Raw genomic sequence first — 17,099 nt, 5'->3', positions numbered from 1 at the left:
TGGGATGTGCCAGAAACCCTTATACCAGCATTACTTGAATATTGTAATGCCAATAACATGGGCCTTTCACCGCAGTTACTGACAACCAAAAACTTGCTTTTTTGGATCTGGAACTCTTCCATGAGGACATCTGTGCACAGAACTACACGAAACCCACGGCCGGCAACTTCTTCTTACACTATGGGAGTTGCCATCACCCACGTTGGATCAATAACATCCCGAAGAGTCAATTCTGTAGACTCAAGCACAATTGCACCCGAGTGCAGGACTACTTTACCCATGGTGAGACCTTAAAAATGAAGTTTAGGGACAAGGGCTACCCCGATGAGATAGTCGAGGGAGCTTTCCAACATTACCTTCACACTGAAGTTAGGAGTGATACAACCAAGACCATGGATGATAATTCCCAACCAATCCGCTTTGTCACGCAGTTCCATAGCTAATTTAGAAAAATGGAAAGAATCTTGGTAAAACATTGGCCGATTCTTAGTGAGGATCCTCATCTTAAATCCACACTCACGGATCAACCACAAGTCATCTACAGAAAAGCCAAACACATCAAGGCCAAAACAGCGCCCAGTAGAATAAAAACACAAAGTTCGATACCCACTGTGAGCGCATCCCTTACCTTTTTCAACCTCAAGGAAATGTATCGTTGCAAAAAACCCGTGTCTCACATGCAATCACGTTACACACAGACAAAAAGAATTTATATGTAAAAGTAAATCATACACTATACCTGATATTTTCACCTGTTCCTCAGAGTATGTCGTGTATTGTTTGACATATCCTTGCGGCCTACTTTATGTAGGCTGCATCATCCTGACCCTTCGCAAAAGGTTCGGTGAGCACCGGAATTTTGTTGATAAAGGGCTGGACAAATATAGTGTCGCTAGGCACTTCTAGCAATTCCATCAACAGTCCTCCACAGGACTGCGTGTCTGGGTAATAGAGGCCATTCCCAAGCAGCTCCCCTCAGCTGAACACTATAAGAGGTTATGTGAAAGGGAAAATTATTGGATTTTTACCTTGGATAGCCTTTTGCTTGGGGGCCTAAATGAAGGCATAGAAATCAATGTCTTATTATAAGTATCAATTACTGCTCCTGTTGCCCATATTTGTTCAACCACTTAGTGGCCCATCCAATACCATATACATGTATAATCCATCATCACAGGTTCACTTGTTTTCTGTTGGTAATGGATACATACAGATACATATAATTTTTCTATTGACCCCACTCAGTCACCCATGACTGTCTCTGATCGACTAGTCATTGATTTTAATTTGATGTATTACTTCATACTCTTTGCTGTTTAGGTGCCTATGCATTTGCACCTCCACACACATGTATGCACCACTACACATACATGTGTACACATGCGTTAGTATTCACATCTATATGACAATTTGATGTTCAGTCCAATTCACTCAGTCCTTTACTTTTACCAGCAATTTCTTGTTTTCATCTTTATTATTAAGATTTTCATTTTTATTTCCATTTTTATCTTTATCTATTTTTATTTATTTTACTTTATTTTATTTTTTTCCATTTGCTTTTGTCTTTACTTTTATTTTCATTTCTATTTTTATTTTGATTCTTATTTTTATTTATTATTTTTTTCATTATTTTTTCATCTTTATTTTTCATTTATTTTTATATTTATCTTTATTTTTGTATTTTCTTTCCCCTTCTCTATACATTATCCATCTCCAAAGATTGGCCACTTTCATACAGTCATATTAGGAATAAATTTTCCCTTTTCCCATACACATTTCCTGTCACCGATCGATGCATCGATGGAATTACTATAGCTTCGTTTCTCTTATTTTATCATTCTAAGTGTTCCGTTTTTTCCATTATTACCTTTTATACTTCATTTATCATGTTTTGGGTTTTTTTCACCACCTGTCATTTAACAATTTTCCATCATAGTCTCATTTCATCACCAGTTCACTTTAGCATAGATAATAGTTGTCTATATTCGTTTCGATTGTGTTAATTGAACAAGCCTGATTTAGTGCTCAGTGTGGTTTATCTCTGGCTTATCATGTGACTGGGAGTATAATATATACCACTTCTAAGATGGCCCCATCAGAGCCTGAGGAAGAAGCATGCATGCTTCGAACGTGCGCACCCTTCCGCTGAACTTTATTCCGGGAGTGATGACATCGCAGCAGGACGTTCCGGTGTTCACGGATCCCTTCCCCTGGATACTGAAGGCATTGAACTCCACCACTGCGTTCGCTACCGAGGACGGCATCTCGGTACACACCGCTCCCAGCCCTGCATCCTCTGGCTAAGTGCAGATGACACCCATTATACATGCCTGTCTCTCTCCTCTGTTTGTGAGTGTATTCGCTATTTTTTTTTATATTGAATCCATTACATTTTTGATATACTACGCTTAGAAGGCGCCTCTTTCTTTCCCTCATCAGAGATGATCTGGTCTCTGTTCACTTCTATGGCCAACCATCGGATCATTTCCCGGGCTCGTTGGTAAAAGCGGTAAGCGGGCGACCACTCCAGCCGCTTCTGAAAGTGCCAGTGGCAAATAAGCTGTTCCGGCCGCTTTCACGAGAAAGAGAATCGCCGGCTGAAAAAAAAAATACCGGGGTTATAGCTAATAGATTCAGCCATAACCCCGATGAACCACATATATACATATGGTTGGCAAGTGGTTATTTATTTTAAAACTTTTTTTGACACTGCCCCTTTAATTTTTTATTATCAACTTTATTGCCATAAGGAATGATAGCATGAGCCATGACAAGCCCTCTTTATGGATAGATCTCGGGTCTACTAGACCCCAGATCCCTCCTCTGGTCTGAGATTGGTTTGATCAGATGCTTTACAAACCGGTAACAGCTTGTGAATAACAAACCAAAACCAGAAGTGACAAAATCCGAGTCACTTCCAGGTTTCTTCATCACAGAGGGGAGGCAGGTACGGATGTACTTTCCTATCCTCCCTGTACTTCGCCAATCAGTATCCCTAAGCTGGAGCTCCCACATATAGCAGTGCTAAGAATACCACTACTTAAGGTCTCCAGTTTCTTTTTGTTGTATTTATTAAATAGCAAGTGGCTAGACCAGAATATAATTACCAAAGGTTTTGTGTGTGTGTGTGGGGGGGGGGGGGATTTGACTTTAATGTAGTATCACATTTTATTGGCGATATTTACTGCAATAAATTACTAAAAATGCAGTATTTAACCATAGTGAATTGAAATTTTAAACATTATTATTATTATTATACAGGAGTTATATAGAGCCAACAGTTTGTGCAGCACTTTACAGCGTTAGGGCAGACAGTACAGTTACAATACATTTCAATACAGGAGGAATCAGAGGGCCCTGCTTGTTAGAGCTTACAATCTAAGATGCATGCACTATTTTGTAAAAAGCACAAATATTGCATACGATAATTGTTAAGTGAATTGGCCCGACAGTGTTCAGCTTTAGCTATACTCACTTTGATAAATTTTTCAAGGTTTCTATTTCTCAGTGATTTTATGTTGCCCTTAATTTTAATAAACCACGTAGCCATTGTTTTTCTTCCACCCAACAGAAAAGTTTCTAGGGAGAACACAGAACAGTGCATATACAATAAAAATGGCTAACTTACAAATTCTGTATATAAAAAAATAAATAAGGCTTCAGTTTATTACAAAAAGCCAAGAGACATTTTATTAACGGTCTTTAAATGACAAACTCAGAAGCATTCTTTGAAGTCCATCATCGTGTGTCTTGAGGGTATTTATGTCAAAACGGTTGCCCTTTTTAATACAGGTCTCAAACAATAGGACACCTCCTCCTACACCAAAGTAATGAGACTTGCTAGCTAGGTATATAGTCCCATTGTCAGCCAATAGATGCTGAAAGAGATCATGCAGAGCATCATAGTAATTAGGATTATATATGGTCTCCGATGTAAGAATAATATCATATTTCACAGATGGAGTTTGATTTTGCATTAACAGTGTGAAATTTGACCAATCGCCAGAGAAGAAGCGGCACTTGGATAGAAGCCCTGCATGGGTTTCTGACTTTTTGAGTCTTTTTTTGCTTGGTTCTTCTGTAACATTTCCGTTTTCATCAGAACTGTCACAGTTGACCAATACATTAGGTATAGTGATCTCTTCTATCACTGTGCTGTTGTAGTCCTGAAAATGCACTTCTCTGGCTTTTCTCCTCAGAGCCACAATTCCCAACAAACCAGCCCCACAGCCAAGATCCAAAACACTTTTTCGTTTGAAGCTGACATCTTCGTCTTCAAAATATCTGAGGAGATCAAATGTGCACTCCCAAACTTTCATACCGCCTTCATACACCCCAGAAATCAGATCAGAGTTAGCTGTAACAGTTTTACTCACTATATTTTCACCATGCAGATCTTCATTGGACAATGTCATTTCCACTACAGATACATTTACAAACTGAAGATCTGAGCTTTGTTCAACTATTTTATTTTCTAGCACTTTGTTAACATCTTGTGGCATTTTATGTTCGATGGCTGGTTTACAGCAAACTGTTTTTTCTTCAGCTTTGTTATCCTCGCTCATATTGCTGCCATCTAATACATCACTATTACAGAAGAAAGAATTCAGTTCTATTCCCTTCTCTTTATTTTTAGTAGATAATTTAATCTGTGCTTCTTTGTCTCCTGAGAGATGCATACTATTTTCTGGTTTCTCTTCTTTTGGGTCTGAAAGTCCAGTACATTCCACTGTACTGTCTTCTGCTTCTTCAATACAGAAATTGAATTGAAATGACATTTTTCACCTACCCAGCTTTATTGTAGCGAAATTACAAAAACTCGGTTGGAAGAAAAGCCTTTCACAACCCTAAAAAAAAAAAAAAAAAAAAAAAAAAAAAACATTTATATACACAGATCAAATTATCCATAAATACAAAGAGAATATTAAAGAGCTTTAAAGAGAATCTGTAAGGTGACCATATACTGAACCCCCTCCCCATCCCACCCAGTCCCACTGTACTGCTCTGTCAGGGACCGGAACGCCGCTTTACTGGTCCGGTGATTTTAAATCCCTGTGGCTTAATCTCCTTTCTGCACTTCTAAGCATGTATAAAAGAGTTATTCTAACTGGTCAGCACAGACACATGGACAGCACTGCGATTAATTAACTTTTTGGTTTAAAAAAAAAAAAGTGTGTGCCCGTTTGCACGTCATTCGCCTGCACTGTGCTCCTTCCTGATGATGAAGCTCTAGGCCCGCCCCCCCTCCTCCTTTCTAAACAAGGGACTTTGCCTCCTGGGATATGTGACAAGCATATCCCAGGAGGCAAAGTGCCTCATTCAGAAAGGAGGGAAGGGGGAGCGGGCCTAGTGCTGCATAATCAGGAAGCATGACGGCTGAACCAGGAAGAGTTGGCGGGCCTCTTGATGATGTAATCATCAATATGACGGTGCAGGACCAACAGGTGGCAGAGAACAAGAGGATCTCAACTGGACAAAGCTGGGTGCTCTGGCTGGGTATCGAAAACCTAAACAATGGACCACCCCCTAAACAGGGGGTGGGGGAAGGGGGGGGTCAGAGATACGCTTTAATAACACTTTTACCTAATTCAGGCAAGCATATTTGTAAGTCTCAGTACCGTTACCATTACAGGGTACAAATTCAGGTAAAAGTACCGCCATTTTGAGAACCTGATGCTGTGGCAGCGTCACATTCTTAAAGAACTAGGGCCAGTTCAAAGATTGGGAAACTGACTGTAATCAGGACCAGCTCTGAGCTGGTGTACAAAGGTATGCCAATGCTCAAGTATGTATGTGCTTGGAGGCTGACATTAAAGAGTATCTCCACTTTTGTGAAAAAAATGTATAAAATTGCATACACAATTGCTACACAAGCCACATTGTAATTGAATGTTACTAAACGATCTTTCCTTATCAATCTGCAGCGCTGCAATTTTCTGTAAAATTCAATGCGATATGGCAACCTGGAGGCCAACAAGGTTGAAGGAGATGCATAGGCGGTCCACGCCCAAGCTGATATCACTTCCGCCCTATACCACAGGGGTCTCGAAACCTCATACTAGAGGTGGGCTCAGGATCCTAGTCCCAACCCTTTTGCCCGTTTGCGCTAGGAACCGGACACTGCACACCGCTAATCACAGGCAGTGAGACATTTCCCAATCTGTGCAGCTGCAGACCGGGAAATGTCTCACTGTGTGATTAGTGGTGTGCAGTGTCGGCTTCCTAGCTGGATTGGGCAAGTGGGTTGGGACTAGGATTCCGAACATGCCCGAGCCTATCTCTACTTCCTACATCTCCTCCAGCCCTGTGAGCACCGGAAGAGGCTGTGGATTTGGATTTCACATATATTATTATGTACTTTGAACATGTGAGCTGTGATAACATTTCTTAAAGCAATAGTAAAGTCTTGTTTTTTTTTTTTTAAATAACAAACATGTTATACTTACCTGCCCTGTGCAGTAGTTTTGCACAGAGCAGCCCGGATTCCCCTACTTCTCGTGTCCCCCCGCCGGTGCTCCTGGCTTCTCCCCCCAACAGCAAGCAGCTTGCTCTGGAGCACCCAAGCAGGCACGCTCCTGAGCCACGGCTCTGTGTGTCCATTCACACACGGATGTTGTGGCTTGGTCCTGCCCTCTCAGTCTCCAGATTGACACACTGGCTGTTATTGACAGGAGCTGCTGCCAAAAGCCTTTCAGGAGTGAAAGTCCCCAGAGAGGCAAGGCTCTCGTGGACATTGCTGGATCAAGAGGGGGCTTAGGTAAGCATTAGGGGGGCTGCTGCACACAGGTGTTTTTTTTTTTTTTTTTAACCTTCATGCATAGAATGCATAAAGGTAAAAAACCTTGTGCCATTACAATAATGTTTGTTATCCCATTGCTGCACTTCTTAGCTGGCGCTTCCCTGTCTTTCTATACTGGGATCACACAGGAGCAGTGGGAGAAACCGTATTCCTGTTCCAATCGCATTTGATCCTCTGCAGTGCGATTTGCGCCCATTCATTTTTTATGGGCTCAAATCACACCACAAATGTATTGGTACTCTGTATCCATATTTGACCGTGAGTACCAGTACTTGTACTAGCTAGTAAATAAGTGCTATCGCTGCAACCCTAATAAAATATATATTTTTCTTTTTTTTTAATACCATGTCTCTGTTTAGCAGTGTGGTGTATTGCATTGCTGTGCATTGACATGTGGTGCCATACAGTGCAGAAAACATTAGTGTGATTGAGCTTTTACTGTTTATAAAACTATTACATAACTAACACCTACATAGCTAACAGAAAGTGAATAGAACATATTCTTATGTAAACACTGTACTCTGGATTGGTAAGAAAAGCTCTTATCAGTATACACGAGTCCAATAAAACCTTTGCACTGATAATCAATCTTCTCAGTGTTCTAATTACAGAAGCTACAGTGTGATTAAAAAACAGACACCCAATACAATGTAAATGCACCTTAGAATACCCCAAATCACCTACAGAGACAAGAACTTTCAGCAGAAACAAGCATGTCCCGACTCCATGTTAAACCAACAATATGAAATAAAGAAAGATAAGTGCATGGAGACATCTCAGAGAACACAGCGCCATCTTGTGGATCCTCGATAAACAACGTACCACAAAGAAATATATCCATATACAAAATTAGTGCAATATCGCCATCTTGTGTTGAACTATAAATACTGACAGGGCAAAAATATGTTTCATTGCAACTCAAAAATAGACAAAATGCTTTAGGAATCGAGGTTTTAGATGATAAAGAAGAAAAGCACTTATTGATAAAGAAATTAAAGCTGAGATAATGTTCAAGAATTATACTTTTCATCAAAATAATGTAGCCGAGGATAATATCTTTAAAGGAGAAGTAAAGCCTGAGCTCATTAGGCTGGGCTTCTCCTATGGGTCAGGACTGTAATTTGTTTTTTCCACTCCTGTAAGGGCCCTTTCACACTGGGGCGGTTTGCAGGCGCTATTGCGCTAATAATATCGCCTGCAAACCGACCCGAAAGTGCCGCTGCTTTCATTCCAGTGTGAAAGCCCCGAGGGCTTTCACACTGGATCGATGCGCTGTCAGGACGGTAAAAAAAGTCCTGCTAGCAGCATCTTCGGAGCGGTGAAGGAGCGGTGTGTATACCGCTCCTTCACCACTCCTGCCCATTGAAATCAATGGGATGGCGCGACTATACCGCTGGCAAAGCGCCTCAGCAGAGGCGCTTTGCAGTGGTTTTTAACCATTTCTCGGCCGCTAGCGGGGGGGTAAAACCGCCCCCGCTAGCGGCTGCATACCGACGGTAAAGCGCCACTTACAATAGCGGCGCTTTACCGCCGACGCCCGCTCCCGTGTGAAAGGGCTCTAACCCGTTCTCAACACAGAGCGGTCTGAAGTCCGCTCTCTGCTGACGTCACTGGAATCAGTCCAGGCACCGCGTCATCCCAACAATAAAGTCTGGATCCACCAGGTGCCTGGACTGATGCTTGTCTCAGGCTCTCAGTGAGCCACTGAGATGGCAACTTCCCGCCCCTCCACAGCTCAGCTCTCCAGTGAGCGCGGGGGGGGGGGGGGGGGCGCAGAGCAGAGAGTTGCTGACTGGCAGCAGCTGTCCTCTCAGGGATCTGTGAGAACCGAGCCATCTGCGTTGTTCGGTGGCTCGGTTCTCAGTGCAGAGGCAACAGGGGGCAGATGCAGCATCGGTCTGATGCTGCATCCACCTAGGTAAGTATGATGGTAATAAAACATAATTCTCTTTTAACCACTATAGCTCTAGAAGATTTACCCCCGTTCATGACCAGGCCATTTTTTGCGATTACGGCATTGCGTTACTTTAACTGACGACACTGTCATGCGACACTGTACCCAAATACAATGTATGTCCTTTTTTTCCCACAAATAGAGCTTTCTTTTAGTGGTATTTTATTACCTGTGTGGTTTTTATTTTTTGCACTATAAACAAAAAAAGACTGACAATTTAAAAAAGAAAAAAGAAAAAAACAATATTTTTTTACTTTCTACTATAAAACATATCCAATCAAAAAAATGGAAAAAATCAAATTTCTTCATAAATTTAGACCAATGTATATTCTGCTACATATTTTTGGTAACAAAATTCCAATAAGTGTATATTGATTGGTTTGCGCAAAAGTTATAGCGTCTACAAACTATGAGATATTTTTATTTAATTTTTTTACTAGTAATGGCGGTGATTAGTGACTTACAGCAGGACTGTGATATTACGGTGGACATTCTGACACTGACACTTTTTGTGGACCAGTGACACTAATACAGTGATCAGTGCTAAAAAAAATGCACTGTCACTGTACTAATGACACTGACTGGGAAGGGGTTAACATCAGGGGCGATTAAAGGGGTTGTAAAGCTTCAGTTTTTTTTTTTTTATAAATAACAAACATGTCATACTTACCTCCTTTGTGCAGTTCCTCCTCTTCTGGGGTCCCTCATCGGCGCTACTAGCTCCTCCTCTTCTCGAGTGCCCCATCAGAGAAGCGATCTCCTTCGAGACACCCGTGCGGGCGCGCTCCTGAGTCCTGCTTCTGCGTCTATTAACACAGAAAGCAGGACTCAGCCCCGCCCCCTGGTGCCCGCATCATTAGATTTGATGGACAGCAGGGGGAGCCAATGGCTGCGCTGCTATCAATCTATCCAGTCAGGACCCGAGACACCGGCTTTTGCACGTGTGCTCGTTCCCGGCGCGAGAATAAGAGGGTACAGGTAAGTAAACGGGTGCTCGGGGGGACTGCAGCATTACAGGAGGTTTTTCACCTCAATGCATAGTTTCGTTTCGTTGTCATTCGTAATTCGTAATTCATTTTCGGATTTCTGTAGTGTCAATATTTGTTATACTGGATCTCAAATCATGTCAAATTCATTTGTTATATCCGCTATAATTTCTTTCGTATTAGTTGAAATTCAATATTTATCTATGTATATATATTTGTGATAATGATTCGTAGATTGGAAAGTTGTTTGTTTATTGAATCTATTAACACACATAATGACAATATCTCTTCTTCTCTGCTCAAATACAATACAACACCCTTCTCCTTCCCAGTTCTCAGGAATGAACTTTGTCAGTAATCCAATCTCCAGCACAAAGTTAATCAGCTGATTGGACTGTAAGATTTACTTTGAGTTGAACTTTTGTTTCATTAGATCTTTAATGAATTACCGAATCATGTCAAATTCATTCGTTATATCCGCTATAATTTCTTTCGTATTAGTTGAAATTTGTTATTCTTTTATTCAGACATTCGGTTGCATCCGAATATCCGAAAGATGCAAAATTCGGCCGAATTTCAATTCGTTATGAAACAAATTGCACATGTCTATGTAGGCTCATGTTCCTGCCTTTCTCAACCTCAGAACCAACATCACAATCGAGTAACGCCTGTGCATCATCAATGAGCAAGTGGCGATGCAGATTTGCAGTAAAACGATTGCAGTAAAAGTGCACTAACACACTTCAATATATTGCAGTAAAAGTGCTCTGACACATTTCAATATACTGCAGCAACTGTGCACTAACACACTTCAGTATACTGCAGTAAAAGTGCATTAACACACTTCAATATACTGCAGTAAAAGTTCAGTAACACACTTCAGTATACTGCAGTAAAAGTTCAGTAACACACTTCAGTATACTGCAGTAAAAGTGCACTAACACACTTCAGTATACTGCAGTAAAAGTGCACTAACACACTTCAGTATACTGCAGTAAAAGTGCACTAACGCACTTCAATATACTGCAGTAAAAGTGCACTAACGCACTTCAATATACTGCAGTAAAAGTGCACTAACACACTTCAATATACTGCAGTAAAAGTGCACTAACGCACTTCAATATACTGCAGTAAAAGTGAACTAATGTAATTCAATATACTGCAGTAAAAGTGCCCCGACACCTTACACTGACACACTAAACTGACACTAAAAGGGGTTGTAAACCTTTGTTTAAAAAAAATAAAAAAAATAACAAACACATCATACTTACCTCCACTGTGCAGTTCGTTTTGCACAGTGTGGCCCCAAACATCATCTTCTGGGGTCCCCCCATCGGCGCTTGCGGCTCCTCTCCGCATCAGTAAACCCCCTAGGAGAAACCCTGGGGTTACCTTGCGGGCACGCTCCTGAGTCCAGCATTTGCGTCCATAGACACAGAATGCCAGACTCGGCCCCCCCCCCCCGGCGCCCGCGTCATTGGATATGATTGACAGCAGCAGGAGCCAATGGCTGCGCTGCTATCAATCTATCCAATCAAGACCTGAGAACCCCAGGCAGAGAGGTATACAAGGGAACGAAAGGGCTCAGGTGAGTAAAACGGGGGGGGGGGCGGGGGGCTGGTCAGTGACAAAAGTTTTTTCACCTTAACGCATAGGATGCATGAAGGTGAAAAAACACGAGGGTTTACAACCCCTTAAAGTAAAAATGAACAGTCACACTACACTCATGCTGCACTATCACTATATTCACACTACACTGATACTTTACACTCACAATACAATCACAATAGCACACTAACTTGCTAGTAGTAATGAAGAGAGTCCTGTTCTATCTATCTTCACGCCAATATCACACTGCAAATGGCTCCTCTGGGAAGAAACCCTGACAGAGCCCCCCCCCCCCCCCCCCCCCGAGGTTCAGTGGAGCAGAAATTTATATTATACACCTTGCTTAAGCAGTATTTATACTATCTCTTGTGGGCCTCATTGGCTTAACCACTTTTAGCTTTTGAAAAAAAATAAAAATAAAGTTTGTATTTTTGAAATAGAAAGGTATATGGTATACAATAAATGTACAGTATTTACAAAATCCCCTGTAAACCTACACGTTCAAAAAGGAACAAACAATTCACAATCCAATTGTTCCATTAGTGTCCGCACGTTCCCAATTTGCAGTGCTTCCACCACCGGACGACGCCAGATACACAAGCCTCTTACTGGATCCTGTGCACCATCATATAGTATGGTCAAATGTGTGTGTTAAATCCCTTTGAATATGAGAACTCCAAACGCCAGGTGCATATCCAGTCAACAATAATTGATCAGAGACTTACAAAAAGGAGGAAGGAGAAGCTGGGAATGTTAGGAAGTAAGGGTGGCATGCATTTCTCTGCTAGTAGTTCAGCAGGATTTCAAAGTTTCTCCGGATTCTAACACTCCCAAGCCTATGCAGGTTGATGCTTTTAAGAGATCCATTTCCATTCAGGAGAAACAAAGAAGGCATTCTGAGAACATATGTCTTTCTTGTGGGGACTCTGGTCATTACGCAGTTAATCGTACTAACAAAGTTAGAAGAACAATTGCAGCAACTGAAGTGATAGTGCCTGAACAAATAAACTCAATTAGCCAGTTTATCTGCCCATTGGTTAATGAACAAAAAAAGTGAATTCTCTACTATCTCATTTTTTCTCCCCTATTAAACTAATCTGTGAGGGCATTGAAATTCCTTGCTCTGTTATGCTGGACTCTGCGGCTGGTGGGAACTTTATAGACATAGAATTTGCCCACAACAATAAAATTCAAACAAGAAATAAATTTGCCCCTATTGATATGAAGACAGTGGATGGTTCACCGTTAAAGTGATTTTAAAGCTTTGGTTTTTTTTTTGGTTTTTTTTAAATAGAATGCATTAAGGTGAAAAAACGTGAGGGTTTACAATCACTTTAACTTCAGGACCTGTTACCCATGAAACAGTTCCTCTGGTACTCCAATTTAAGGCTGACCATCTGTTTTCAGCTGACTACACTCAAATTTACTGTCATCTTGGGCATTTCTTGGTTTTCCACCCATAATCCCTCCATCAACTGGGAAACATGGCTTCTAAATTTTATGTCTGCCCATTGCAAGTAATACTGTAGAGAACCTTGTCGAATAAGTTCTCCACCAGTCAAGGAATTACAGGTGGATGTGGTTACTACACTACAGTCATATGACAACCTGCCTCTACAATATCATGAGTTCCGGGGTGTCTGTGATAAGAAGAATGCCGATCAGTTACCTTCCCATCGCCCATATGATTGCCCCATTGAGCTGCTTCCAGGGGGAGAAATACCTTTCGGACACCTTTTCAATCTGTCAGAACCAGAATTAAAGCTACTCAGGGATTGGCTTGATGAGAATTTAGAGAAGGGCTTTATTAGACACTCAACATCTCCTGCAGGAGCAGCCCTGTTCTTTGCTGAAAAGAAAGGCTCCACCTTGCCTCCATGCATTGATTACAGGCACATGAATAAAATCACTATTAAAAACCGTTATCCTCTCCCTTTGATCTCTGAAATGCTGGAAAGACTTTGTTCTGCTAAAAATTTTACAAAACTTGATTTGAATGATCCTGGAATTCATTACACACAAACAAAATGATCACATTGGTCAAAGCCAGTTGTAATAAAGTTGCACTCATCCAAAGTTGTATCAAAATTGCATCAAGTCGCAACGGAAATTGCATGATTTTTAAGTCGCACAAGTGTGAATGGACACTTACAGTAACTATAGCACCTAAAAAACACCTGAAAATAATAACTGCACCTAACAAGCAGACCTTGTTCACCTGGGCATACACCCATGTGAGGGCTTTGCCTACACAGGATGCATGTCCCCAAACACCGTGTGAGTTCAGGGACCTGCAGGGATATTATCCTGGGAGTGGTGGCTGTGCCCATGCAGCCACTGCATCCCACTTAGCATTAGCTGCCTATACGAAACACCTGTGCACCCAACGCAGACAAAACACAGCCCTCACACAGGCGTATTTTCACATATTCCCATGTGAGCATGGCCAAAAAACAGCCCTCAAACGGGTGTATGCTGAACCATTCCTCGCTCAGCCTATAGTCAAATGACGGCCAGACGGTGGCTTTCATATTGTGAGTGGACATCACAGCCGGGCAGTGGGCCAATCTGTAACCGGCTGTGTCCACAGAACACAACTGATGACTGATCAGAGTACCGGCTCGCTGCTGGTACCATGTGACCGCTGTGACAAATCACAGCAGGTCGCATGACAGTTGCGCACAATGGATGGCACAACTTTGTAGCTTTGACCAATCACAGCTAATCACAACAAAACAGACTGAAGGATTTGGTTACATTTAGTAAAGTGCTTGCTTATAGCAATGTAATTCACTGCTGTAAGCAAACATAATGTGTAAAAAAAAAAAATCCTGACCACTTCCCTAGCCACTTATGGACCGCCCACCGTCGTTATACGTCAGTACTTTGAAGAGGGATATAGCTGTTATGGCAGCAGCTAGCTACCATAACCCCGGTATCCTCTTCTTCAGCGGGTCGTCCGCTTTCAGATAAAAGTGGTCTCTGCGGTGGATTCGCCACAAGATCCCTTTTATTGGCAGTTCTCCAGTGCCCTCCGCCGCTTACCGGAGCCGCCGGCAGCGGCGGAGGCAATCGTGTTCTGTCTCCTGTTAGGTAGGGAGATGAGTGAGAAGATGGCCCCACCCGTCTCCACACCATTGCAGAGCGGAAGCGACATCAAAATTCCACCCTCTTAAAGCAACGTTTTATTTTTATTTATTTTTTTTCCAAATTTTTTTTTTGTTTTTTTTTTAATTGCATTTTAGTGTAAATATGAGATCTGAGGTCTTTTTGACCCCAGATCTCATATTTAAGAGGTCCTATCATGCTTTTTTTCTATTACAAGGGATGTTTACATTCCTTGTAATAGGAATAAAAGTGACACTTTTTTAAAAAAAAGAACAGTGTAAAAATAAAAGGTAAAAAAAATAATAAAAAAAAATTAAATGCACCCCGTCCCGCCGAGCTCGCGTGCAGAAGCGAACACATACTTGAGCAGCGCCCGCATATGAAAACGGTGTTCAAACCACACATATGAGGTATCGCTACAAACGTTAGAGAGCAATAATTCTAGCCCTAGACCTCCTCTGTAACTCAAAACATGCAACCTGTAGAATTTTTTAAACGTCGCTTATGGAGATTTGTAAGGGTAAAAGTTTGTAGCTATTCCACAAGCGGGCGCAATTTTGAAGTGTGACATGTTGGGTATCAATTTACTCAGCGTAACATTATCTTTCACAGTATAGAAAAAATGGGCTAACTTTACTATTTTCTTATTTTTTAATTCAAAAAAGTGTATTTTTTCCAAAAAAAGTGCGCTTGTAAGAGCGCTGCGCAAATATGGTGTGACAGAAAGTATTGCAGCGACTGCTATTTTATTCTCTAGGGTGTAAGAAAAAAAATATAACATTTGGGGGTTCTAAGAAATTTTCTAGCAAAAAAAATAATAAAAAATGTAATAAAAAATAATGTTATATGACCCATTATTATGATAATGCTGTACAGCACTGGTGACAGTATGTAAAAAAAAAAAAAAAAAAAAAAAAAAAATTTTATTTTCTAATTTTCCAAAAAATTACAACTTAAAAAAAAACCACCAAGCCGTTTACTAATGCCGCGTACACACGGTCGGACTTTTCGTCTACAAAAGTCCGACGGACACCGACGGACCAAATCCGGCGGACAATCCGATCGTGTGTGGGCTTCCCTGGACTTTCAGCGGACTTTTCCAGCCGCAAATCTGACGGACTTTAGATTTGAAACATGCTTCAAATCTTTACGTCGTAACTCCGCCGGACCCAGAAATCCACTCGTCCGTATGCTAGTCCGACGGACAAAAAACCAACGCTAGGGCAGCTATTGGCTACTGGCTATCAACTTCCTTATTTTAGTCCAGTGTACATCATCACGTACGAATCCGTCTGACTTTTGTGTGATCGTATGTAGACAAGTCCGTTCGTTAGAAAGTCCGCCGCAAGTCTGCCAAAAGTCCGTTGAAAGTCTGTCAGACGGGCTGTCGGACTTTTGTAGCCGAAAAGTCCAACCGTGTGTACGTGGCATAAATACCTTGAACTGTCTACTTTCCAAAAAGGGGTCAGTTGGGGATTATTTCTACTGTCCTAGCATTTATGGGCCTCAAGAAATTAGACAGGCCGTCAGTACATCAGGACCGATCAATTTTTAGATATATACAGTGGGGAAGGAAAGTATTCAGACCCCCTTACATTTTTCCCTCTTTGTTATATTGCAGCCATTTGCTAAAGTCATTTAAGTTCATTTTTTTCCTCATTAATGTATACACAGCACCCCATATTGACAGAAAAACACAGAATTGTTGACATTTTTGCAGATTTATTAAAAAAGAAAATCTGAAATATCACATGGTCCTAAGTATTCAGACCCTTTGCTCAGTATTTAGTAGAAGCACCCTTTTGATCTAATACAGCCATGAGTCTTTTTGGGAAAGATACAACAAGTTTTTCACACCTGAATTTGGGGATCCTCTGCCATTCCTCCTTGCAGATCCTCTCCAGTTCTGTCAGGTTGGATGGTAAACGTTGGTGGACAGCCATTTTTAGGTCTCTCCAGAGATGCTCAATTGGGTTTAAGTCAGGGCTCTGGCTGGACCATTCAAGAACAGTCACGGAGTTGTGGTAAAGCCACTCCTTCATTATTTTAGCGGTGTGTTTGGGGTCATTGTCTTGTTGGAAGGTAAACCTTCAGCCCAGTCTGAGGTCCTGAGCACTCTGGAGAAGGTTTTCGTCCAGGATATCCCTGTACTTGGCCGCATTCATCTTTCCCTTGATTGCAACCAGTCGTCTTGTCCCTGCAGCTGAAAAACACCCCCACAGCATGATGCTGCCACCACCATGCTTCACTGTTGGGACTGTATTGGACAGGTGATGAGCAGTGCCTGGCTTTCTCCACACATACCTCTTAGAATTAAGGCCAAAAAGTTCTATCTTGGTCTTATCAGACCAGAGAATCTTATTTCTCACCATCTTGGAGCCCTTCGGGTGTTTTTTAGCAAACTCCATGCGGGCTTTCATGTGTCTTGCACTGAGGAGAGGCTTCCGTCGGGCCACTCTGCCATAAAGCCCTGACTGGTGGAGGGCTGCAGTGATGGTTGACTTTCTACAACTTTCTCCCATCTCCCGACTGCATCTCTGGAGCTCAGCCACAGTGGTCTTTGGGTTCTTCTTTACCCCTCTCACCAACAGGCCCGGACTGGGACAAAAAATAGGCCCAGGCATTTTAGACTGAGCAGCCAACT

At 41.8% G+C, this 17,099-nt stretch overlaps 1 protein-coding gene across 2 annotated transcripts; it reads right to left on the bottom strand.

Moving 5' to 3' along the window:
- Positions 1-3,206: 3,206 nt before the first annotated feature.
- METTL18 (methyltransferase 18, RPL3 N3(tau)-histidine) lies at positions 3,207-7,614 on the bottom strand. Of its 2 annotated transcripts, none has more exons than XM_073597828.1 (2): positions 7,484-7,614; positions 3,207-4,847 (listed from the first exon to the last, which is right to left on the bottom strand). In XM_073597828.1, exon 2 carries the CDS (start codon positions 4,776-4,778, stop codon positions 3,693-3,695), a length of 1,086 nt encoding a protein of 361 aa, XP_073453929.1. In that variant the 5' UTR covers positions 4,779-4,847; positions 7,484-7,614; the 3' UTR covers positions 3,207-3,692. The 2 variants fall into 2 exon arrangements, with proteins under 2 accessions (XP_073453929.1, XP_073453936.1); XM_073597835.1 differs by having other exon boundaries at positions 7,460-7,541.
- Positions 7,615-17,099: the final 9,485 nt, after the last annotated feature.

Source organism: Aquarana catesbeiana, linkage group LG01 (genome assembly GCF_042186555.1).
Source record: "Aquarana catesbeiana isolate 2022-GZ linkage group LG01, ASM4218655v1, whole genome shotgun sequence".
NCBI lineage: Eukaryota > Metazoa > Chordata > Amphibia > Anura > Ranidae > Aquarana > Aquarana catesbeiana.
This window is presented reverse-complemented; position numbering and strand designations above follow the sequence as displayed.

Bases quoted from the DNA above. Each gene is read 5' to 3' on its own strand.
- METTL18 (XM_073597828.1), bottom strand. From the start codon at position 4,778: ATGTCATTTCAATTCAATTTCTGTATTGAAGAAGCAGAAGACAGTACA.